General features: G+C 51.4%; 1 protein-coding gene across 1 annotated transcript in view; it reads left to right on the forward strand.

The window, feature by feature from the left end:
• CDH23 (cadherin related 23) overlaps positions 1 to 26,217 on the forward strand; it is a 392,002-nt gene that overhangs the window by 98,619 nt on the left and 267,166 nt on the right. Inside the window, 3 exon segments of the mRNA XM_034663592.1 lie at positions 19,114 to 19,256; positions 19,806 to 19,853; positions 19,968 to 20,060. Of these exon segments, the coding sequence (XP_034519483.1) occupies positions 19,114 to 19,256; positions 19,806 to 19,853; positions 19,968 to 20,060 (284 nt within the window).

Here is a 26,217-nt window from a genome sequence, read left to right on the forward strand (position 1 = left end):
AGGATCACACCCTGAGCCGAAGGCAGACACTTAACTTAAGTTTATTTTTTAAAAGATTTTATTTATTTATTTGAGAGAGAGACAGAGTGCAAGTGAGAGAGAGAGCAGGAACAAGGAGGAGAGGGAGAGGGAGAAACAGACTCCCCCACTGAACAGGGAGCCTGACATGGGCTCAATACCAGGACCCCAGGATCATGACCCAAGCTGAAGGCAGACACTTAACCAACTGAGCCACCCAGGTGTCCCTCTTCTTAAGTTTATTAAGACTTGTTTCGTGGCTTAATAAATGATCTATCCTAGAGAATGTTTTATGTGTTCTCGAAAAGAATGTGTATTCTGCTGTTTGAGGATGTAATATTCTTAATACATCTATTAAGTCCATCTGACCTATTAAGGCCACTCTTTGCTTATTGATTTTCTTTCTGGATGATCTATTCATTGATGTAAGTGGGGTGTTAAAGTCCCCTACTATTATTATATTGCTGTTGATTTTTTCCTTTATGTCTGTTAATATTTGCTTTATATGTTTAGGTGTTCCCGTGTTAGGTGCATTCTATAGATGTTTAAAATTATTATATCCTTTTGTTGGATTGATTCCTTTATCATTACATAATGCCCTTCTTTGTCTCTTGTTATTGTCTTTGTTTTAAAGCTTATTTAGTATGATATAAGTATTGCTACCTCAGCTTTCTTTCCGTTTCCATTTGCATGAAATGTTTTTCATTTTCCATCCCTTCGTTTTCAGTCTGTATGGTGTCTTTAGGTCTGAAGTGAGTCTCTTGTAGGCAGCATATAGATAGATGGGTCTCTTTTCTTTATTCCGTCACCCTGTGTCTTTTGATTGGAGCATTTAGTCCATTTACATTTAAAGTGATTACTGACAATTGCATACTTACTGCGATTTTGTTAATTGTTTTGTAGTTGTTTTTGTAGTTCTTCCCTATTTTCTCTTCTTCCCTTGCTCTCTTACCTTGTGATTTGATGACTTTCTTTAGTGTGTGTTTGGATTCCTTTTTCTTTGTGTGTGCTTGGATTCCTTTTTCTTTGTGTGTGTGTATATATTTATTATAGGTTTTTGGTTTGTGGTCACCATGAGGTTCATGTATAACACCCTATACATAGCACTATTTTAAGGTGATGATTGCTTGACTTGGAACACATTGTAAAAGCACTACATTTTTACTCCCCACCACTCCCCCATCTCATGTTTTCAGTGTCATATTTTACATCTTTTTGTGTATACTTTAGCTAATTATTGTAAATATTATTGATTCTATATCTTTTTTTAACATTCTTAATAAGTGGATGATCCACTACCTTTACTATATGTTTGCTTTTAACAGTGAGATTCTTTCTCTCATTATTTTTTACTTCTGATTATGACTTTTTCTGCTTAAAAAAGTGTTTTTTAGGGGCGCCTGGGTGGCACAGCGGTTAAGCGTCTGCCTTCGGCTCAGGGCGTGATCCCGGCGTTATGGGATCAAGCCCCACATCAAGCTCTTCTGCTGTGGGCCTGCTTCTTCCTCTCCCATTCCCCCTGCTTGTGTTCCCTCTCTCGCTGACTGTTTCTATCTCTGTCGAATAAATAAATAAAATCTTTAAAAAAAAAAGTGTTTTTTAGCATTTCTTATAAGGCCAATTTAATGGTGATGAATGCCTTTAACTTCTGTCTGAGAAACTCTTTATCTCTTCTTCAGTTTTGAAGTTAATAACCTTCAGCTTCAAAATTGAGTAGGGCATTCTTGGTTCTAAGTTTTTTCCTTCCTGCGTTTTGTGTATATCGTGCCACTCTTTTTTGGTCTGCAAAGTTTCTGCTGAAAAAACAGCTGATAATCTTATGGGTGTTCTTCTGTACTTAACTATTTGTTTTTCTCTTGCTGTTCTTAAGATTCTTTCTTTTTATCTTTAATTTTTGACATTTTAATTACTATGTCTTGGTGTGGACCTCTTTGGGCTTATCTTATTTGGAGCTCTCTCTCTGCTTCCTGGACTTGGACGTTTCCTTCTCCAGGTTAGGGAAGTGTTTTAGCTATTATCTTTTCAAATGAGTTTTCTGCTGCTTTCTTTCTCTCTTCCCCTTTTAGGATCTTATAATGCAATTGTTAGTATACTTGATGTTGTGTCAGAGGTCCCTTAACCTATCTGAATTTTTAAAAGAAAGGTTTTTTTTTTCATTTTGCTGTTCAACTTGGATGATTTGCACTATCCTGTCTTCCAGATCGTTGATTCATTCTTCTTCATTCTCTAATCTGCCATTGATTCCCAAGAGTGTAGTTTTTATTTTAATTATTGTATTCTTTAGCCCTGATTAGTACTTTCTTATGGTTTCTCTTTGTTGAACTTCTCACTGTGTTTATCCATTCTTCTCCTAAGTTCAATGAGCATCTTCATGACCTTTACTTTGAACTCTTATCCCGTAGATTGTTTATCTCTGTTTTGTTTAGTTCTTTTTCTGAGATTTTATTATTCTTTTGTTTGGAGCTTATTCTTCTGTCTCCTCATTTTACCTCACTTTCTGTTTTATTTCTATATATTAGGCAGGTCAGTTATTTCTCCTGATCTTGAAGAAGTGGCCATATTTAGAAGGGGTCCTGTGGTCACCAGAACCGAGTGCTCCAGGGTTGTTTCCTGTGTGGGCTATGAGTGTGCTCCTCTTATGGCTGGGCCACAGCTGCTGCAGCCACACTGGTAGGCAGGGCTGACCTCCAGGGTAGCTGTCTGTGAGGCCTGGCTGTGACTATTGAGAGTGTGCTGGTTGGTGAGACTCCCCCACCCCTTCCTCAGCAGGAGCCACTTTGGAGGGGTGCTGGTCCTGGCTGAGGCCATCACTTGGACGCCTTTAGATTTCTTCTACCTTCCATCCAACTCCACTAACTCACCAGCTCCCTGTCCATGGCACACCCCTAGGAAAATACCAGTTACCCGAGGTCCCCAGTCAAATAAACAGAAATGCACAGTTTGGGGAACATAGCTGAAGTCCAATCCTCCAAGCTTGACATTAGCCTCAGCACCCATTTACCAGGTAAGCGCTTTGACTGAACCATAGTGGTGGTGGTTGACTTGACTGAGTTGCTGTTGGAGGAGTTGGGTTTTCTTTTACAACCTAAACTAGGGTCACAGTCTATGCCCTTCTATTGTGATGTAGCCAGAAACATTACATTTTGTTTTCTGAGACTATCTCAATACATTCAGTATAATTTATGGGAGGAAGGGTGTACAGAAAAGTGGATGGTTGGAGGGGGGATATATTTTGGAAGAGAAGAGGTAGAAAAGCACTTACTGGTGACAGAGGCAAGCACATCGTTAGTTCTGACTTATCACTGCATATGGGACTTTGACCAGCCCCACTCACCCTGGGCCTCTGTGTCCTTGTAAGCAACATGAGGGCACTTCATGATGTCTGAGCCCCATCCAGCTCTGACATTCTGTGATTCCCACTGGAGCCAGAGGACCCCCTTCTCCACTGGAGCATGCAAGTCCTAGCCACCACACCTTCTAGGAAGCACATTCAGGGACTGTTTGGCTCACTGGGCACATCTCCCCACAGTGCCACGTCAGCCTTGGTTAGGTGGGGCTAGGAAGGCAGCCAGTGCCTCCTGTATTTGCCCGGTGGGAGGTAGGATCTTTTCATTGGCATCCTGCCATGCTCTCTGACCTGCTCTGGGGGGAAAATGGTCTGCTAGGCACTGATGATCACCTGGCCCCTGACAGTCTATAGTGAAATGCAGGACCCAGTAGGAACGGAGCACATGTCCTCAATCTCCCTTTCTAGGCCTCTTGACACAGATTTCCCAGAACAATTTAAGAGAGAAGACCCAGAAAAAGAGAAAAGAAAGGGGCCTGAGTCTTGCCCACAAGTTTCCAAAGTGAATTATAACCCCATCCAGAGAATGGGGGTGCTATAAACCATGGTGTGACAGGTATACATGAAAAGGTATGTAGGTAGACAATCTCCGGGCAGTCCCTTCTAAAAGGCAAGGGAACCCCTCTGCAGCCCACCCTAACTCTCCACTTACGACTTCCCACTTCCCACCCACGTGTACACCATTTCAATGATGTGGGGCCTGAGCACTTCCAACTCTGCTCACAGAGGAGTAGGAAGAAGAATCCTCATTCCAACAGAAAGGGGACCTCCAAGGACTCCACAAGTTTGCCCTCTGCTAATTAAAAACTAAGCAGACCTAATCAAAGAACATCCTTCCCAGTTAGACAGGCACCAGGCGTTGCCCACTGGGAAAGCTGTGTGCCCCTCAAAACAAAAACAGCAGGTACGCCTTAGAATGTGCCCAGTAGAGACTGGGGATGGAATCCTTTTAGCATTCCAAAACCCACACTCCTGCAAATTCTAGAATCAAATCACATTGTGTTTACACAGTAATTCATCATTCATTCATTCATTCATTCATTCATATATCCATTCCTTCACTCACTCACTCATTTGTTCAGTAGACACTGATCAGAGACCTGTCTTGTGCCAGGGACTGTGTGAAGCTTTGGGGTACAGCAGGCAGCAGGAGCCATAGTCTTTGCCCTCAGGGTGCTCATGGTCAGAGGGTAGATTCAGACCAGAAGGTCAGCAACTAGTTAGGACAGAGTGTGTGAAGTGCTTTGGTTGGGATCCGCTGTGGGGGAATTGAAGCCTTTTGAGGATGTCTGGGATTTATGACGTGCTTCTTCTTATTTTTTCTGGCTTCACTGTTGCCATAAGCTTCTGAGGCAGCAGTGAGGTCAGTGAGGTGGCCAGACTTGCTTAGGTTACACAGATGGGGCCAGGAGTGAGACCTGGGCCTCTGACTCCAGTTCCAAGGAACCTACCCTGGATGACTCTGGATTCTTTACTCAACTGTGCTGAACTGTAAGTTCCTTCACCATTAAGAGAGTGTGTAGCCACTGGCCAGCCCACTGCCAGAGGGTGTGGTGGCAGAGGACCTGGAATGAATGGCCAGGAAAGCACTTTCTAAGTGTTGAGCACCACCCACATGGTTAGAGTTTTTATGATTATTAGTTCAGTGTATCAGGTGCTTAGGATTTGGCTCCAGTGAAAAGCAGCTCACCTGATGTCTTCCTTTGAGGCCCAAGGTCCCTTCTCATGAAGCAGTGACTTATAACCTGGTGGGGAAATGGGCTGATTCATCTGAAGGAGTGGTCCCAGACTTTGTACTCATGTGTTCCCCTCCATGACAGAGATTTGCATATGCTCCTTGGATAAAAACAATTTATTTGTTTATTTGTTCCTTTACTCATTGTTCATTTGCCCATCCATCCACCCATTCATCATTCCTTCCATCTGTCCATCTATACATCCATCCATCCATTTATCCATCTCTCTACCCACCCACCCACCCATCTACCTACCCACGCACCCATCCATCCACCCATCCATCATCTGTCCATCATCCATCCACCATCCATCCATCCATCCACCCACCCATCTACCCATCCATCTACCCACCTAGCCATCCATCCACCCATCATTCCTTCCATCCATCCATCCATCCACCCATCCACCCATCCATCCACCCATCCACGCATCCATCTATTCACCCACCCACCCCCACCCCCCAAAAAAAGATATGCCTCAAGTAAAGATAACCAGAAAAATTCCTGGCCCAGTGTTTCCTCAATTATTATTTCCTGAACCACTTATACCCTTATACCCTTTGAGATGCTCTTGGAAGAAAGGGTTTCTTGGCCAAATAAATCTGGGGAAAGCTCTATCCTCTCTACCACCCGTGGAGCTTCAGCACGCGTGTTAATGTAAGAAAGGCTCTGGACGTCCTGGAGGAAGGAACCCTGTTTACATTTCTCTAAGGCAGTGTTCCTACACCTCTTTGACCAAGGAGTGCATTTTCATGGAGTAGCCATTAGCATCTTAGAGAATGAAGGATTCGTGAAATACTCTTCAGGAGCATTCCTTTAAGCATAAAATCTTTTTAAATTGGAGTGACTTGCACGGAATATTCATAAGATCTCTTACATATGTACTTGCCTTCTTAGTAGGAATAACTCGGCATTTAGCACTTCCATGGCACAGGATTGAACACATCAGGACGGATTGAATGGATAGAATGCTCTGATGTATTGTCATTGACAGGAGCTAGTGGAGGGACTCAGATTATTTTAAGTGATCACTTTTCAGAGAGCTTTGATCTTTTCATTTTGTGAACAGTGAAAGTTATTGTTTATTGCTTTTCATTACTGCTTGACATTTCTATGAATTGAAAAAACAAAGAACCAATCTAATTATAATTGTATGTAAAGTGGGAGTAAACAGGCTCAGAGTGAGGACCTGACCTTATCTCTCTTTTTCATCATGGGCTTGAAATTTAGTGTATGGGTTTTGTGCTATGACTTTTAGCTGCTCAAAGACCTTTGAGGCTAATTTCCTGATTTTCATCCATGGTCTAGATAACGGAATATGTGGGATATGACTCTTGGATATTTGGTATTACTAAACCCCCAGAAGAGGGAAGTCCCCTGTGACTTGTTTGGGTCAGTACTGAAGAAAAACATTATCTTCAGGGTCAGGTGGGCCTGGATTTGAATTCTGACTCCACCTCTTCCTAGCTGTGTGATCTTGAGCAAATTGCGGAACTTCTCTGAGACTCAGTCTCCTCCCTTGAGTGTGGGAAATACCTTTCTCCCGGGTGTGTGGTAAATATCAAATGAGATCCTGTGTGTGAAGTGCTTAACGGAGTATCTGTCCTATGGTAGGTGCTCAGTGAATGGTAGCTAGTGGCAAGGTGGGGACTAGGGTGAGGCAGGTGAGGCACCCAGGGCACAATATTTTAGAGGACACTCTGAGACTTATGCAAGTATGGGGTCAGCCCCGAGAGTGAGTACCACCTTATCCCTTGCCTTCTGTGTGCCACTCTTGTCTCATGCCCCGGCTAGTGGGATGCTGTCACCTGTGATTGTTCTCGGGGACCGAGGGCCTGGAAGTTCTCTGATTGGGCGAGAGAGACCCTGCTCACCTAGAGAAGCAGCCCCACCCCCCCGTAACAGCCGCCCCACCTGAGGCAATGGCTCCGAGGGCTGGCTCCAGATGAATAAGGGTGTATCTGGGGAGAGATGGGACTGAGGGATGAGCCCAGTGGAAAGGCCCAGGGGCTTGCTCACCTGGGGCCCTCCAAGGGCAGGAACCACTATGGAGCCCCTCCCCTCTGGCCCTGGAGTGGGGGGCAGGGCCTCTGCCAGCTGGGCTGGACCCCCACTTCCCTGTCAAAACTTTTTAAAACACAAACAGTGTCAAGAGCGGCATTTGCATAAATCTCATTAGAAAAAGTGCAAGTTTCATACATCTTGTGATAAATTAGTACGATATCGTTCTCAACGTGATGTATTAATTTTAGGGCAAAATGAATGGTGCTGCGATCATTGTGGGTAATTATGAGTCTCCTCAAAGAGGAAGTGATTTCTGGAGGGACGTTTCTGGCCCCCTGAGCAGTGGAGAGTGGGAGGGAGAGAAGGGGTGAGGGGAAGGGTGTCTTTCTCACCTGGTTCCCCGTGACACCTTTCTTAGGTTCTTAGCAGTAGTATCCTTTCCTGCTGTTGAGAGGTGGAAATCTGCAGCCCCTGGGCCTTGGGCTCTGGCTAAGGGATTGGGGGCACAGGAGGGATTGGGATTCTGAAGTCAGGCCATTAGGTCCAAATTCCCTTTGAAAAGAATTTTAGATGACTAGGATCTGGACTCTGATGTCCAGCCAGGCCCGAGACCCACTGGACTAAAACAGTCCATTGTTGGCCGGAGAGGAGAGGGACTCATTGGGGACGGCAGCTGGTTAGCAGAGCCTGGCCCCCCTCCTTCACGTTCACAGCGAGGGGAGAGTGGTGATGACGGTGATGCTGGCAGGGCCTTGCTCAGAGCTGGGGGAATGTGAGTGTTGACTGGGGCACAAGCTGGGGCAGGAGGGGAGGGCCAGGGTCCCCGTGAGCAGAAAGGAATCAGCATGCGCCTGCAAGTGTTTGGATAATCTCTTTGTGAGCCTTTAAAGGCCTGCAGTGCTCTGTTTATTTTAATGATAATGTCAAGTTCAATTTGCGGACATTTTTCCACATTTCCTTTTGTAAGTTAATTGAACAGTTCAATGAATTGAAAAGTTTCAGGAGAAGGGAAAAAAATACCCACCCCACTATTATCACTGTTATTAAATCTGGTAACTACCGCTTGGCTCTCTGGGTCCCTGTGACAGGACTTCAGCCCCCCTGGGCCTGGGAGCTAGCAGCAAGGACTCAGGAAGGTCAAACAGAGCCTTCTGGAGCCTCTTCATCCCTGGCTGTTTCTTCTTCAGGCTGCTATTCCTGTGCAGAAGAGAGTGTCCAGGCCAGCCCGGACCCCGGCTGTACAGGTCAGGCTGCTTCCCCGGGTGTCTCCACTAGTTTGGGAAGCCTTGCCAGCCAGTAGCCTTGTACGTGGTGTGGCAAACGGGACCATAGTCTTGGAGGCATTTGAACCAGATGGGACTTGAATGTTGTGAGGCAGAAGGCGTACTGGGAGCCCAAGACTGATCGAGTGTCAACTCTGCCGCCTGTAGCTGTTAGCTGGGCGGCCGTGGACTTGTCATGGAGCTGCCCAGCCCTAGTTTGCTGGCCTCCTCAAGAATGAGAGTGTGGTCCATCCCCGGCTCATAGCAGGTGTCTAATGGGTCACAGTGCTTTGTCCCACTGAACCCATGCAGCCTCAAGATCCTTCCGTGAACCCCGGACCTGGGGACCAGCCCAGCACATGAACCGAGGCCTGCTTGCCAGGCTTGGAATTGATTCTCCCCAAGGACCTCTGTGCTTTGGCCATTGATGTCAGCCCCTTCATGATGTCCATGGGGGACGGTTGCTCGGAGAGGGCATGACTCCCTCATGGTCACACAGAACCACACAGGAAGTTATGACTGAGTGCCATTCAGTGCAGCCCTGTCAGTCATATGCCTGACCACTTGTGTCTTATAAAGGGATTTCACTGAGGCTGTCTTCCTCTTAAAATATCATCTGTGCCCTTTGATCCTACATCCCACGGCCCTCACCTCCCTGCCCAGTGCTCATCCTGGGGCCACAGCCTGTGAAACAGGGCAGAGGGCAGGGCTGCAGCTCTCCATCCATCTGTCTCGACGGTGGCGAGACCCTCAACCCATGCTCGTGCTTCCCCTGTGTGCCTGGGAACAGCCACGAAAAGCGTGTGATGTGTAGGTGTGCCCACTGGAATGGCAGCTCCGGGAGGACACGGACTTCTGTCTGCTTTGTTCGTGGCTGTATCACCAGTGCCTAGAGCGGGGCCTCGGGCCGTGTTTGTTGAATGAATGAGGGAAGGACTGTAATGGCATCATGGGGATCAGAGGAGTCACTGAACTGTTCCAGTCGTCCCGTGCTAGCTGTGTGACTTTAGGCAAGTAACGTAACCTCTCTGTGACTCATAAGGTCACTGAGAGCACGTCAGTGTCTGCGGCTGGGCCTGGCAGCCCTTGGCAATGATGATTTTTTATGTGCCTGTCGTGCCAAAAGCGGAACAGCTCTGAGTTTCTGAGACTCTCGTCCAGGTCCTTCAAGTATTTGATGTCTGATCTCTCCTCTTGGGTTTTATTACTTTAAAAGAACAGTAACATGCTGCTCGTCCTCCGCCCCGCCACCAAACCCCCTGGTTTCTATCCTGCTCAGTTTACTGTCTCCTTCCTCTCTGCTGAATTAGCTTGTCCTCTTGGCCATCAGACACCTGTGTGCGCAGGTGAGCCAGCCCCCCGTCTCTGACTCTCAGGAGGGAATTGCCATCTTGCTGGCATGTGATAAGTGGGCGGTGGAAAGACAGGGTGATGGGGGGGTCCCCACGGTCCCTGCCCCAAGGGTACTCACCTTCAGCCCAGCCGAGTAACCCCGGGGGTCCAGAGCAGCCTAAAGTATGCAGGAGCCTAAAACATGGAGGGGGTCTAAGGATGTCTGTGGGGGTCAGTCTCTGTGAGATGAGGAGAGGGCAGTGTTTAGCTGCTCAGATTAGGGCTTGGATAACAACAGGCTTTGTGATAAAAGCCATGAGGATGGGGGAGGGAACACGAATTCTGAGTCAGACCGACTTGTGTTCAAATCCTCACTCTGCGACCTCCTAGCTGTGTGACCTTAGGTGGGTCACTTTACCCCTCTGAGCCTCACTTTTCTCGTCTGTATAGTGGGGATGCTAACCCCTCTCTGTGGTGTCCTGATGAGAAATAGATGACAGTGAGAATGTATGAAAATCACTGAGCCCGGTGCCAGGTAAACAGTGGACGCTTAATGAACGCTAGCTTCCTTTCCCCCAGACAGTTCCTGCCATCTACTCTGAGCGGACCGAACTACAGGAGAGAGAGGACGTGAAGACGGCTCAGAGCCAGTGCCCTTTATTAGAGCAAGGGTTTTCTGATGAGGGTAATGAGGCAGGCCCGGCTCCACCTGCCTCCCGGAGAGAGGGGTCCACCTCAGAACTCACTCTGGTTTCCCCCGGGCCTGAAAGCCGCCTAGGACAACAACAAAAACCCAAAAACAAAAATCAGCCCCTCTGAGGTCAAACCAAGTTCAAGCCCCTGAGGGGGATTAGGAGGAAGGAGCCTGACTAGAGGCGGGAGAATGGGGAGGGTGAACCTGAGACAAATGAGATTATCCGCGGGAATCAAGGCACTTAACCCGCTTGTCTGATCCCAGAGGAGAGACAAATGAGATTGCAGGCTCCAAGGCCAGCCCTGGCTCTGGGGGGCTCATCCCTGGGGAGAGGGGGAGGGCAGGAGCCCCTGGCTCTGGTAGAGACCAAGACCAGTGCAGCTAGGCCCCTCGGGACCAGGAGGAGAAGGGTGGGCCTGGGGCGTGTGGGGAGCAGGGACTGGTTATTCTCAGAAAGACCTGGTCATAAGTCATGGCTTCTCATCTGGGGCTGGGGGCCGCTGTCTGCTCCTCCTTGATTCAGCCACTCCCAATGCACTCCCCAATCTGTATGTCCCAAGCACCCGACTGTCTCCCAGCCACGACCCCTGCTTCTCCCTCTGCACAATATGGGGCTTTGTCTCAACTTCAGCCATAACTAGCCTGTGTTTCTGAGTTTGCCCATAGACTCCAAGCCTGATTCTCTCCCTTCCAACTGCCCTGAGCCTGGTAGGGGCGGACGGTAAGATCCTTGGCCCCTGGATGGGAAGGGACAATAGGTCAAGGCTGACGTGAAGTCCTTTTGGGTTTAAGATTGGCTGGTAGTGGCAGTGTATAACCCAGCGTTGCGGAGGAATCTGAAGTTGAGTATAGACTCAATGGAAAAGGGAACTGTGATGGATTAGCCGTGTGCGCTTGGCAAGGGAAGGCACCGGCTGGCTCCTGGGCCCCAGAGAGGAGCCACGGTCCCTCCTGGAGCAGTGGGAAGATTTGAAATCATGTCCCAGGACATCAGCCTCCAATAACTTCTCTGTGCTGGACGGAGGTACGGACAGTGGCTCAGGGAGCGCAGAGGGGAGAGAACTTTGTGACCGGGGTGGCATTTGAGGCATGCATTTACCAGTGAGTGGGATTGAGAGATGGTGGGAGGAGGAGCGGCCTTCCAGGCCCTTGGAGCAACAGGAGCCCACGCGCGGGAACACGCGGAGCCACGGTGTGCCTGAGGGCTGCTGGCAGGCTGGCGGTCCCAGCCCAGGGACGCGGTGGGAATGTGAACCGCCAGGGAGTCGAGCGCAAGCTGGGAGGGGCTTTGGCCAGCTCGGGAAGGAGTTGGGTTGAAATCTGTGGGCACTACGGAGGTGTCTGAGTGGGGCAGGCACAATCGGAGGTTTGCTGTAGGAAGACGCAGCTCCCAGGAGGACGCAGCGTGTTCTCCAGCCCTTTCATCCGTTCTGTGATTCCCCCTTGGCATTTGGGGAGCAAACAGCTTTCATCTCCCCCCATCCAGAATAAATAAGAAGCCTTGCAGCCGCCACTGCCCTGCCTGAGTTTCTGGCCCACCCCTCGTCTAGCGGGCAAAACACACAGCTCTCCAGGAGAGCATGACACGCCAATCCCAGCCCTCACCCTCGGCGCAAATAACAACAATAATAGTAATAGCAGTCATCTCAGCGATCAGCGTGGGCCCAGCAGGGCTGCAGGGAAAGCTGTGATTGTGCATCCCTTGCCTGGAAGACGGACGGGGCCTGCTTCTGAGGGGCTGAGGCCACCACGGAGATGTGTCACCAGCCCTGTGCGTCTCAGGGGCATTTGCAGCCTACTGAGTGGATCCCCACCCCAACCAGGGCCCCTGGGCTGCAGGATGGGGTACACTGCCCCAGGATGGAGTACATGGCACCCAGGATGGGATGTATTGCCCAGGTTGGGGTACCTGGCCTCAAGGATGGGTCCACAGTCCGTGGGATGGGGTCAATGGCCCAGGATGGGGTAGATGGCCCTCAGTATGGGGCCCATGGCCCGGGATGGGATAGATGGCCCCCAGGATAGGGTCCGTGGCCCAGGATGGGGTAGATGGTCCCCAGGATAAGGTGTAATAAATACCCCAGGATGGAGAACATTACCCCAGGATGGGGTACAGAGCTACAGGATAGAGTTCATGGCCCCAGGTTGGGGTACATTGCCCAAGAATGGGATGCAGGGCTCTAGTTCCTGAGAGATTGGACCCCCAGCCAGTACCCAGCTATGATGCTGCCTGCATCCCAAAGCAAGCACTACGGTTTGGGCATTATTAGGTTTCGATTAGCCATGCTTTTTCCTGTCCATTAGTATACATAATTAGGAATTAACTGGCTATCCTCTCTCCCCTCACTGTGGCTCACAGATCTAACATGACTTTGGGGTCTGTTGCCGCCTAGCACCTCTAGACAGTTGGCGGGACCCATTTGTTTACCCAGTGGCTCTTTATTGAGCACCCCTGGAATGCCAGCCCCTGTGTTAGGTTTAGGGGCACAACAGGGAACACGACAGGCCAGGCCTCGGCCCCCGTGGAGCTAACATGGGTGTGCTTGTGTGCCGGGCAGGGGCTGGGGCAGGCTGTCTGCAAGTCAGGTGAACAAACGCAGTCAGCTCAGAAGAAGGAGAGCCATGAGGACAGTGACACGGGATGCAGGGACTTGGAGTGATGGGGCGTCCCTTTAGATAAACTCTCTGAGTATGATCAAGTATGGGGAAGGCCTCTCTGAGAAGGTAACTCTTAGGCTGAGAGGGGAATAGTGAGGAAGCTGGCAAGGTAGGGACATGCCCAGCAGAAGGCACAACCAGGGCAAAGGCCCTGGGGCAACCACAAACTGTTCGGGAACAGAAAGAAGGTCCAGGTCTGGGAGGGGTGAGCCCAGGAGCCAGTGGGCGATGCTGTGGGAGGTGCTGCCTCAGGCCAGATGGCTAGGGCCTTGGAGCTGATCCCATTAAGTTTGGGCATTAAATTCTTTAATTGTGGTAAACCACAACAAAAAGTTACCATCTTAACCATGTCTTAATGTACAGTTCTGGAGTGTTCAGGACATTCATGTCGTCATGCAACAGATCCCCAGAACTCTCTCCATCTTGCAAAACTGAGACTTTATACCCGTTAAACAACAACTCCCCATTCCCCCCTCTCCATCAGCCCCTGGCACCCACCCTTCAACTTTTGGTCTCTGTGAATTTGACTACACTGGATATCTCATGTAGGGGGACTCATATCACGTTTGTCCTTTTGTGACTGGCTTGTTTCACTCAGCAGTGTGTCCTCAAGGTTGATCATGTTTTGTTTCAGTGCGTGTCAGAAGTCCCTTCCTTTTTAAGGCTGAATAATATTCCATTATAGATATAGACTGCGTTTTGTCAATTCATTCTTCCATCAATGGACCTGTGAGTTGCTTCCACCTTTTGGCTGTTGGGAGTAACGCTGCTATGGGCAGGGGTGTGCAGTCACTTAGGCTCTTTAAAGTTCCACTTTCCACCCATGAGGCGAGGCGTGGCCCCCGCCTGGATCCGGCTGGCACAGAGCCGAGGGGCTAGCCTTGTGGAGTTACCCTTCCCCGTGAGGGTAGAGGTGGGGGGGCCAAGAACAGAGAGTCCTCCTGCGCACTGATTGAGCCAAGAGCCCTAAGACTGAGCCTTTAAATCATCCTGGGGCCGGAGGAGCTTTTCTCTGCATCTGAAATGGGAGCCATAAACCAGGCTGACTTACAGTCGGTACGCACCCGTCCGGTTGTTTATGGCCGGCATCCTTTCTGATTGGTTGATGCCTGTACTATGCCCATTGTTAAATATTTGAAGCTCTCCCTGCTATAAAGCAGTCTCAGGACTTCCCACCCTGGCTGTGCGTCAGGCTCTCTTGCAGGGAGAGTAGGGCTGCTGTGTTAAAAGTTCACACCCTGGGCTCCCCCCACGTCTCCCGGGGCCGCCTGAGTCAGCAAGGCCTGGGAACCTATTCTGTTACTCTCGGGTGATTCTGATGCCACAATTTTACGGGGTATCTTCTGTGGGTTCCCCCCAAAGCAGGCCTGGTGATGAGGGTTCAAGTGCAAATCGTTTGTGGGAAAGAGGGTTCCAGAAAACGCAGGGGAGGACTGAGGAGGTGAGACAGGGAGGTGAAGACACATGACCAATCACGTCTACCCCATGGGGGTGAGTCCCAGCAGGGAGCTCCGAGAGCCAGCGTACAACACGCCTCTGCATTAGCCCCCTGAGAGGGGAGGGAGCTGAAGCAGTTACCTTCCACCTCTTTATTCGCCACCTTGCCTCAGTCATTCTTTGAGCGCTGCCGCTAGAGCTCTTAGTCCCTGGCATGTCAGCCTGTCTGGGGTGGGGGAGGCAGTCTCCGATGGCCAGCACCCTCAGCAGAGAATGCCAGGCTGGCACTGGAAGTTGGGATGGTGTGTGTGACAGCGGCATGTGCTGAGGCCTAGCAGGCCAGGTACCAGAAGCATCTGGAATGGAGGACTGCCAGCTCCCATCTCTGCACCGTGCAAGGGGGTGTCCAGTCCCAGTCAATCGTTGAGTGTCCTTCCTACCCCTGGAAAGAGCTCCGGGCCTCATCCACTGCTGGTAGGCACGGAAATGGTGTGGCTGCTGTGGAAGACAATTCAGTGGCTCCTTAGTAGGTTGAATGTAGAATTACCCGGGACCCAGCAATTCCACTCCTCATTCCTTGTTCCTGCCCACAAATGTTCATGGCAGCACCATTCACGATAGCCAGAAGGGGGAAACAACCCAAAAATCCATTAACAGATGAACGGATACAAAAAAATGTAGTCTCTCCATACAACGGAATGTGACTCGGCCATAGGAAGAGATTACATACTGTGTTACAACATGGATAAACCTCAAAGACTTATTCTGAGTGCCAGAAGCCAGACACAAAGACTACCCGTCGTATCATTGTATTTATAGGAAATATCCAGAACAGGCAAATTCATAGAGAGGTGCAGTGGCTTCGTGGTTGCCAGGGCGGAGGGAGGGAGGAATGGGGACTGACTGCTGAGTGGGTATGGATTTCATTTTGGTGGTGATGGAAATATTCTAGCAGCAGATCGTGGTGATGGTTGCACCACACTGTGGACGTACCTAATATGGCTGAATTGCATATGTTAAAATGGTTAAAACGATGCTTTTTATAGTCCATGCATTTTATCCCAATTTTAGAACAAAACACTAAACTCCAGGTATTCCGCGGTCTGAGTTGGAGGGCATGTTATCTGCTTCTCAGGTGGGAAGCAAACCTGGAGTGTGATATGTGTACCCCAGGGCCCCACAGTCAGGGATGGTTCTCCTGAGTGGCTGCTTCTAGGACCATTGGGCTGGAGTGGGGCCCCACAGATTGGCCTTGTTCCTGCGTCAATGGTGCAAACAGAGGTTGCTGGAAGGCTTCCTGGTGGAGAAATGAGCCCTGTGTCCAGGAGAAACCAAAGTGAGGCTCAGCTTCTGTGGAGTGGCAGAACAGCCCTGGGCGGGGGAGTTTGTGCCCAGCTGGAAAATTGCGGGGCGTCTTGTCTTAAATATAATATTAAATCGGCACCTTTAATTAGTACACTTAGAAAAGGTCACTAGCAATTACCTGGGACACAAAGAAGGCATAAGCAGGCAAGAGCCTGTGAGGAAGCCGAAAAGGACCATTTTGAGCAGCGCATAATTGAGGGGAAAATGGATAAAAGTCCAGGAAATTATAGGGTGGGTGACAGCAGCTGATGGCCCCATCCATGTCCTGCCCAGTGCCCCCCTTCTTGGAAGGGCCTGAGCATCGGGCCTAAGAGAGCCATTTGGGATATCGGGCCAAGTCATATGACCTTGGCTAGAGGGCCAGGGTGGTCTTTTCCAGAATCCCATCGGCCAGCAGAGAGCTTGGTCCCATATCCCGCACCTGGGCTGGACCCTGACGGTGGTTGGCAGGTGAAACATTCACTCCAGGGGGCTGCCGTTGGCTCGTTATGCTGTGGGCAGGCGGGGCCGCTCGGGGCCTCAGATTCCTCACATGGACTCTCCCCAAGGCATTAGGATGTAGCTCTTCAAACTTTGCCATTCCAGCACACCGGAGGGGAGCAGAAAGGAGATGTGCGTCCCTGGAAGCCAGGGGGAGGCTGGAAGTTCTTTTATAGCTTTAGGTTCGGTCTTAAAAAATAAGTTGTTACATTGTGTTCCAAAATACCCTATTTATTTTAGTATAAAACAATCGCTTGCCATTGAACAACACAGATGCTTTGCGGAGATGCCCTTGGTTTATCGATGACTTCACATACCTCCTCCTTCCTCATCCAGAAGGAGCCCTGCACTGGGAGTCTGGAAATTTGGGTTCTAGCTGCAGACTCTTTCCCCACCATTGTACTAAGGACAACTAGCAAAATGCTTTCAGCTTCTCCATCTTTAAAATGGAAAGTTTGGGCTCCCCAAAAGGCCTCCGAGGTTGTTCCAACCCTGTTCCATGATTTTACTCTTCTTCCTCCTGCTTCTCACCTCCTCCCATCACCTTGGATGCTACTGTATCCTGCTGTGCTGTGTGACCTTGGAGAGGGGACTTTGCCTCTCTGCTCCTCAATTTCCTAATTTGTAAAGTGGGTAGAATAATGGCTACCAAACAGAGTAGCTGGGAGGATTTAATGACAGAACCTGGGTGAATGAGCCTAGTACTCTGTCTGGCATATCCACAGAGCCCAGTGATTGCCCAGTATCTTCCTTTTCCAAGTGTTAGTCTTCTGGTCAGGGTCTGAGGGTCATGTCCATAGAAGTCCTGAATCTTGAGTTCACATATCAAGTGTTGAGATGTGTAGGGTTGTGGAAACAAGGGCTCTGAACCCAGAATGCCTGGGATCTGAATTCCATCTCTGCTATTTACTAACTGGGCCATGGTCAATTATTTAATCACTCTTTGTTACCTTATCTAATAAATGGGGAGAATAATGGTAAGGATTGAATCAGACGGTACATGGAGACCTCTTAGCCCAGTGTCGAGAATGTGGTTAGCACTCAGAAATATTGGCTATCATTGTCATGTTAGAACTGTCCTTTCAGGAGCGCCTGGGTGGCGCAGTCGTTAAGCGTCTGCCTTTAGCTCAGGGCGTGATCCCAGAGTTCTGGGATTGAGCCCCACATCGGGCTCCCTGCCCTGCTGGAAGCCTGCTTCTTCCTCTCCCACACCCCCTGCTTGTGTTCCCTCTGTCGTTGGCTGTCTCTCTGTCAAATAAATAAATAAAATCTTTAAAAAACAAACAAACAAACAAACAAACAAAAACTGTCCTTTCAGAAGTCCACTTAGAAAAGCTCATTAGTGTTCTTTTCTTGATAACAGTCCCAGAGTTTGGAATCCTTGCTTACTTAGCTTGACCGTCAGAGCTACTCAGTAAACACGAGAATCTGTATTTGGGGAAGAGTGTTCCATCTTATAGGGTAAACTGAGGCTTTAAAAGAAGTGACTTGCCCAAGGCCGTGATTCTAATCTAACCACCCCTTTGAGAATCAGATGAAGACTATAGATCTCTCTGCAGAAAGTGACACTGTGTGCTCATGACATTTTGCACAGTTCCTGGAGGTGCAAGGACCTCCCGGAGCTAAGGCAGCCAGCCCGTCCAGTTGTCTGCGACCTCCTGGCTTTAGTATGTCTGCCTCAGTCCCAGACAAACCAGGGGGTTGGTCACCCTGCCCGAAGGCTACCTAGGGAGAGCTGTGATTCCCGGGGGAAGGTTCCCTACACTAGGGCTTCTTAGGCAGGGCTCTAGGCATCCTGGGGGCCTCTGGCCAGGGCTGTGTTTCCTGGGGAACAGGAACACCTCAGTCCCTCCTTTGAACAGAAACCACCCCCTGCACCCAGTCTGGCCTCGATTTCCTGGAACCCCGGGCCACATCTTCCTAACCTCTGTGTTCTCCAGCATTTAGCACAAGGCCAGCACCTAGTCACTGTTGGGCGAATGCCAAGTATTGTAGTATGTTGTGAATTAGAAAGGGTGCTTCCATTTGCAAAAGGCAGAAATCCAACTCAACGGACTCAGGCCAAAGAGAAAAACATGAGGGGAGGCGGATTTATTAGCTCATGTAGCCGAGAAGTCCAGAGGCTGGAGCTAAACTCGGGCACAGCTGGCCGCCCATCCTCAGACCTTCAGGAGTCTCTCCCTGTGCCCCATGTGGCTCTATTTGCCCCCTGCCGGCCTCATTCTCAGGCCAGCCCTTCCCGGGGGGGTGCCACAGGTGGCTGCCAGCAGGGCCAAGTTAGCGACCCCGGTGGAAGGAGGGCTCCTCTTTCCCATTCAAGCACAGGCCCCAGGGTTGGCTTTGACTGGCTTGTTTGGGACACGTGCTCATCCCTGAACCAATCTCTGTGACCAGGGAGATGGAATGCTCTGATTGGCTAAGGCTGAGTTATGTGCCCATCCTGGAACAGAAGAATTGAAGGGGCCTGCCCTCATCTGAGCCACTTGGAGGAGGGAGTCTCCACATTAAAATCAAAAGAAAGGGGGACAGGCCCAGGTCTCAGCTGTCTGTTAGCCACCTAAAACATGGTTAGCCACAGTTCTCTGTGACGGGCACATACACGCTGTGATAAGTGGCCAGGCTGGGGGCAGGGAGCCTGGGTCAGAGCCCAGAGGTGCACAGTGACCTCGGGGCAGTCCGTGGGGTGGCGGCTCCTGCTGGGCTTCCACCACCTGAGCAAGGTGCTGAGGAGTGGACCAACCTCCCATAGTTGCCCTCTGACCTCTCCCATGGCCATTCCAGGTTCCTCTGTGACGCAGCTGCTGGCCCGAGACATGGACAATGACCCCCTGGTGTTTGGCGTGTCTGGGGAGGAGGCCTCCCGCTTCTTTGCCGTGGAGCCTGACACAGGTGTGGTGTGGCTGCGGCAGCCGCTGGACAGAGAGGTACGAGCTAGCCATACCCTGCCCCAGTTCTTTCCTGGGGGGCAGGGGCAGACACTGAGGGAGGCTGGCTCATCCTCTTTTAGGGGCCTTCCTCTGAGGCCCCATTCTGACCCCGAAGTAGCATCTTCCTGCCTAAATGGTGTCCCTCCTCCACGGTCAGAGCTGACATCTGGACTTGGGATTGGAATGAGGTGGGTGGGATGTCCCCACTGGAAGGACGATGACCCAGGGTTCATCCGCCATAGAATGGTGGCTCCGTGGTATAGACAAGTCGATCCCCATGAACAGTGTTCCCCTAAAGGACATTTTCCAGAGACACAGGAATTGGTGACATGGCATCCCTTAGCAAATTAAGGTACGAGTTTGAAAACCCCAACCTTTGCTTTCTCCTTGCATTTAAAGTAATGGCCACAGAGGTGTCTAGCAACTTGCTCAAGATTACACAGCAGTTTAGAGGCCGAGGCCGGATTAGAGCCCAGAGCCCAGGACTCAGGACATCAGCGTGCCTCCCTCTAACTCTGCCTTCTCCCTCCCTCCCTTCTCTTTCAGACCAAGTCCGAATTCACAGTGGAGTTCTCTGTCAGCGACCACCAGGGGGTGAGTGTCTCCTGAGGCCCCTGCTGCCCTGGGAGGCAGGGTCCTGGGCCTGTGGGCAGAAAGAGGCCAGGGGCCGATGCCAACACTAAATCCCGCCCCCCCTTCTCTTGCCAGGTGATCACGCGGAAGGTGAACATACAGGTCGGGGACGTGAATGACAACGCACCCACTTTTCACAACCAGCCCTACAGCGTCCGCATCCCTGAGGTAGGAGCCCCCAGGGCCATGCTTGATGGACATGGCGGGTGGGCTGCTGCTCCAGGGCCACCTGGGAGTGGGCTGAAGCTGGGGAAAGGGCAGCTGCAGCTGTGCTTCTCCTGCCCACACCACAGCCCAAGCCCCAGCTCTGGACAGGTTGGTGTCCGTGCCGACACCTCTGAGGGTAGGGGCCCGCCTGACGTCAGGGGGAATGGATCGGTGGAAGCCTCGGGTCTGGTAGAAGGCCTGCCTGGGATGAGCCCCACAACTCCAGCTGGAGGCGGGCAGGACAGGAATTGGGAGGGGCAGGTGTTGTGGCCTCTTTCCTTCCATTCATAGCCAGTGTGGGCCTCGGGCACATGGTCAGCAGGCCCGACCCCAGACTTTCCAGCTGTGGCCAGAATGCGTCCCCCGCCCAGGACACAGGAAGCAAACAGCTCCAGGAAGGGACATCTTTCCCTAGCCTTATGCTTGCCCCCCTGTCTCCCTGGCCCTCTGCTCCTTTGGGTCGTCTGTGTACTCTGAGTGTGTTTGCATGAGTGCATGCATGTAAAACCAAGCATCGCTGGTAATTGAGAAGTACAAATTATTGCATTACAAACGGTTCATTAATAAGCTGGCTGCCGGCTCCGTGCTAGGGTTCTCGTGGCTTACTGTCCCTCTCCCAGTGACTGATGGCAGTCTTCTGGGCTAGCAGTTAGCCATTCAAAGACCTTGAAGGTGGTAGGTAAAGAGCTTCTGCTGGGTGTCCCTCAGGCCTGCCCTCAGGGCTCTGGATTGAATGGCAGCAGTAAAAGTTTGGCCTGGGAACCACGGAAGATGGAATCCACTAGGGAGAGGCAGGTCAGCCCCTTTATATTGTATGTCACTGGATCAGGAGACTGGAAGAGTCTTTAGAAAATATCTGTTCTGTTTATAGATGAGAAAACTGAGGCTCAGTATGGGACAGTGACTTACCCAAGGTCACACAGCTTTGCCCCTGAGCCTCCTGACTCCCAGGGCAGCCTCAGATTCCCTCCAAGATGACAAGACCTTGTCTCATGCCCTCTACCCCATTCCTGTTCCTGGCCCTCTTCACTCAGCTATGAGCCAATGGTCCTATGGTTGTGCCAGATGGCGGAAAGTGAGGACAAGTGTGTGGGTAAGAACACACCAGAGGCTCCCGCGCCCTGCCCCTGACCGGGCCAGGCATAAGGAGGGAGCACCCGCAGTCCCAAGCATCGGGCCCTGAGCTGTGGCCAGCGTGTCTGGGACTGCAGCTTGGCTTTGGTCCCCCTCTCATTTGGAAGTCTCCCTAATTTAATTAAGGGTCTCTACGTGCCAGCCTGCACTCTGGGCCCAGGCTCAGAAACCAAGGGCACGGCTCTGAGTTAATGAGCCTTGGACCCATTGCTCAGCTGCCATCCTGGCAGGCATGGCTGCCCTCTGTCCTCCCTCACAGGGGGCAGCAGGCAGCAGCGACGGCAAGGGGATGAGAGGTCACATCCCTCCTCCCCAGCCTTTGGGCCGGGGCCAGCCTTTGCCTCTCTACCTTGCCAGGAGACATGACCTCCAATGCCGCCCTGTAGGAATCCCCTGGGATTCTCCGAAGGGCTCTGCCTCCAAGGAGAGAGCCTCTTCAGTCAGTCATCTAGTTAACAAATATTTATTGAGTGTCTGCTGTGGGCTTGGCGCTGAGCCAGGCTCTCGCTGCCCAGAGACCTGGAAGGCCAGAAGAACGTGCAATGACAGGAGCTGGAACTAGCAGCAGGAGACCCGAGGTCCAGCCCCTGCTCTACTTCCAGAACGCTGAGTCTGTTTGGCCATGCCACTTACCCTCTCTGGGCCACAGTTCTTATCTAATAAAAACAGAGGACAGGTAGGATAAAGTGGCCTGCCTGCTGCCCATCTGATGAGGAGAGGGTGGGCTGAGAGGGGCCAGCTACAAGGACACACAGTTCTTGGAGGACAGCCTGTGTGGGTGCTCACCTGTAAACATCCCCAGGCCACCTCCTGGACTTGATATGTGATGCCCTACTTAGGGCTGCTCAGTGTGGCCGGTGGGGTGTGGTGTCAGCTGCATGAAGGCCTGGCCACTCTTGACCCGAGGTGGCTCGGCACTGACCAGCCCTGGCCTGGTGTGGTCACCTGAGCTAAGACTTAGCTGCCTGGCTCAGGCCCCAGCTGAGGTACCAGCAAAGGGCCTGCTGGCTCCTGGCCCAGAATTGAGTCTGGGTTCTCCTGCTGGCCTTGAGGTCACCCTGGCAACCCCAGGCCCCTGCCCTAGAAGCATGATGTATGGCAGAGGCCCTATGGAAATAAGTAGGGTGAGAATGCAAACCAGAGAAAGAGGGGGGACCTGGAGACCATGTGAGGTGTCGTGCTGAGGGGTTGCCAGAGGGACCAGAGAAATTTCAGCAGGCTTCCTGGAGGAGGTGGCTTTCCAGCTGACTCTTGCCAAGGTGAGCCGTGGAGCTCCTGTAGGTCAAGACACCTGGGGTTTAGTCCTGGCTGTTCCAGCTACTGGCTGGGTGAGACTCTGGGCCTATCACTGCCCCTGCTGGCTTTGGTTCCAACAGCTGTTAAACTGGGGAGTTGGACCAGGTTCCTTCTAGGGCTGTGAGCCTGTGATCTAAAGATGAATCCCAGCAGGAAAAGCTCCTGCTTTTCCTTCAGTACTTCATTATTCCTTAAGGGCTGGCCGAGAAGCTTCCGTGGCTGTTTCCATCTACTGAGCTCCACTTCGGGTCGTGCCAGCCACCTGCCCCCTCTCCCTCACCTTCTCAGCATCCACTGTCCCCAGCCCTAGGGGCCCTGATAAGTTGGGGATCTATTGGGCCCAGAACCCAAAAATGGGTGTGAAGAGCAAGTTTATAGGGATACAAATTCTAGGTCTACATAACGAAGAAGTTTCTAATGTTGAAATCTAGTGCACAGTCCACCCCCTACCCCCCCAAGGATGTACTGGCTTCCCAGCCCTGGAGTGATGCAAGCTAAAGCAGGAGAACCACGTGTCTCAGAAGCCATTCAGAACTGAGTGCTAGAGAAGGGATGAATCAGAAGGCCCTGAACATACCCATCAGAATTTCCTGGGGGACTAGTTAGGGTGCATGCTCTTGCACTTCTCCAACTCTGAATCCATAGTTTGGAAAGAGCCGGCCCAGGAGCCGCATTTTTAACAAACTCCCCTGGTGACAGCAAGCCCTGGAGATATGGCCCATGGGGACCTATGTCCTCGGGCTGGAATAGGAGTGGGTGAGAGGCCGGATCAAGGCCAGACCCTGCCCCTTTCTCCAGCAGAAGCTCGCTGGCCCCCTGCCCCGCAGCCCTGCCCCTCTCCCTCCCGAGACCCCCTGCCTGGCCCCGCCCCTGCTCAGGAGAAGCCAGACAGGTGTGTTTGGGTTTCTGTGCTCCTGGTTCCCCTCCTGCCCAGCCCTCTCCCCTCACAAAGCTGTTCTACATGTAATTATCCATTTTATCAGGGTGAAAGGCCCTGCAATTCACTTGTCGAAGCCCTAACGAGGCAGCGTGGATGCTTTCAAGTCCGTAAAGAAAAGGGAAATCCTGCTAGAATTGGCAACTTAATTCACCAAGCCAGCCTCGACAGACCTCATTAAGTCCCCGTGTATTCATTTCAGGCTAATGGCTGTCATGCTGACTGCTGTTTGATTTGCTGTAATAGACTTTTATGGCGTTCCAATTTGCTCGAACGTGTTTGCCTGTGTCTGTGCCCAGCAGCACCGCTCCGCTACCTCCATTAGGGGTGTGTGTCCGCCTCGCTGACCTTCAGCGCTGCCCTGTCCCCTGTGTCCTCCTGGGCCACCCCACACACACAGCCCTCCAGGTGTGTCCCGGGGAGGTGACCCTGGAGCCAGGGTGTTCAGGCTGGAAGATGGGCGTGAGGTTAGAAGTCAGATGGTGCCAGGTGGCTCCTCGAATTGGGGAGTCAAGGAGGGCTTCTGTAATCTCAGGGACAGCCATGTCCTTGAAGTTCTGACAAGTTCAGCCACCATAGCTGGACAGTTGAGGCTGTTATCCACCTGGCCTCAACCTACCTTTCTTGCTTTCCCTGCCGGCTTCTTCTGCATGGATCGTCCAGTCAGCCCAGGGGCCGTTTCAGTGGCTGTGAACCTGGGTCTGCGTCTCTCTTTTCTCTCACCCCAACACACACACGTTGTGTTGTTCTAACTGGTACGGGAGTGTTTTCTTTCTGCTCTCAACCTGACTCAGTTCTGCCGGTCCTTCAAAGCCCAGTGCTGACCCACCGTGCCCTGAGCCACTCAATTTTTTTTTTTTTTTAAACGAACACAGCAAACATTTGCTGAACAGCTATGAAGCAAGGCCCAGGGATCCCAAGCTGACCTGGACATGTAGGGTAGAGCAAAGGGACTCTCCCATTTGCCAGCTGTGCAACTTCAGATGGTGACTTAGCCTCTCTGGACCCCAGTTTTCTTATCTATGAGATACGCCACAATATTTGTCTTGTGGGGTCATTGTGAGAGAAAGAATAATGCAGGTGGGTAAAGCCCTTAGCCCTGTTTGTAGCTCATTGTATATTCAGTAAAATGCTCATGACTAAGACTAAGGTCTTGTCCTCAGGGGAGATCATTCTATAGGGAGAAAGACAAGAGGATGTCTAACTACATGTAAACGTATTAAATGCCATGGTAGCTTAGGGTGTGCAAAGCAGGAGGAAAGCACTGTGGAAGGAATGACCTGGCCTCTACACAGGGGCTATTTGTTTGGGACCTCACCGGGTGTGTAGAAGTTTGGTAGTCACAGAAGGAGACTGTGGTGTCTCTGAATGTCACATACTCTCTGTCCCTTGGCTTCTTTTCATATATTGGAATTTCCAAAAGAGGGACGTGAACTCTAACTGCTGACCAGGGATCCTGTTGAAGAGGGCCAGTGGCAGTTGGCGTAGGCGTGTCCCTCACTGGTACCCAGTGTTCCCTTGTGGAAATAAAGCTGGGTTGGAAGTGGGCTCCCTGTGTCACTGTGATGGACAGGTCCTGCATAGATGTCTGTCACTCATGGCTTCGTGTGACCAGCTGTGAGGTGGGGAGGAGGCCGGAAGAGGGGAAGGGTAGACTGGGATGAGATAGCAGGCGCCTGAGGCCCCCTGCCCTGACTGGAGGCATAGTCCAAGCCAGGGTCCCCCAAGGCCACCCCATCTCTCCATGTCACTTAGCAAGGACAGATGAAAGTAACTCCTCCCTGGAGCTCCTTACTGGAGACAGGAAAGCAGGGAAAAGGAGATTCCTGGTGAGCATGTGTCAGTGAAACAAAGTAATTCATTTCTATGATAATAATAAGCCGCTGTTATTGTTGAGAGTTTCCTCTGTGCCCAAGGCCTTGCTCTCCATGCATGTGGGAGCTCCTTGAGTGCTCACTGCCACCTCACGGGCTAGCCACGTTGTTAGTCCCATGCCACGGGTGCGGACGTGGGAACAGAGAAGTTTCATGACTTGCCCAGAGCTAGTCAAGGATGGAGCCAGGATTAGGAGACAGGCCTGATTCTACCTGCAAAATGGAGATAATTATGCCTGCTTTGCAAAATTGTTGTGAGGATTAAAGTGAATGGGACTGTGTGTGGTGGAAGTGCTTAGCACAGGGCCCAGCATAAGCAAGTGTCCAGCACATGGCCGAGACTGTAGCTGCTGGTACCTTCGTCTCCCCCGCCATCCTGAGCAGGGACTGTGTGCCCTCCGCACCCAGCCTGGGGCCCAGCTCATGGACCAGAACTTCAAGAATGGGCAGAGCCCCACTGCTCCCTCTGTTTCTTGGACAGTTGGGAGGACAGCAGGAGCCTTCACACGAAGGGCTCTGCCCCCACCAGCTTTCATCACCCAGGTGAGGGGTCCTTTATTGCTCACAGTGCCCCGGGCGGGGATGAGAGCAGCCAGGCCTGGTGCTGGGGTGGAGGGGGTGCCCGCATCTCACAGGACGCCTGAGAGCTCACTGCTGGAGCTCTCTAGTGCCCTCTATTGCCCGCCAGGTCCTGAACCTGGGCCATGCTCTTAGTGTGGTGGGCGCACAGGAGCCCCAGAGGGGTAGACAGATGAGGCCCCGAGCCTGCAGAGGTGGGCATGACCAGACTTATTAGCACCCACTGGGGCTGACAGCAGTGCCCCCAGCTGCCCTCCTCACAGCGTGCCCATCAGATGCTGAATGATTTATAAACTGC

Source organism: Ailuropoda melanoleuca, chromosome 6 (assembly GCF_002007445.2).
Source record: "Ailuropoda melanoleuca isolate Jingjing chromosome 6, ASM200744v2, whole genome shotgun sequence".
Taxonomy (NCBI): domain Eukaryota; kingdom Metazoa; phylum Chordata; class Mammalia; order Carnivora; family Ursidae; genus Ailuropoda; species Ailuropoda melanoleuca.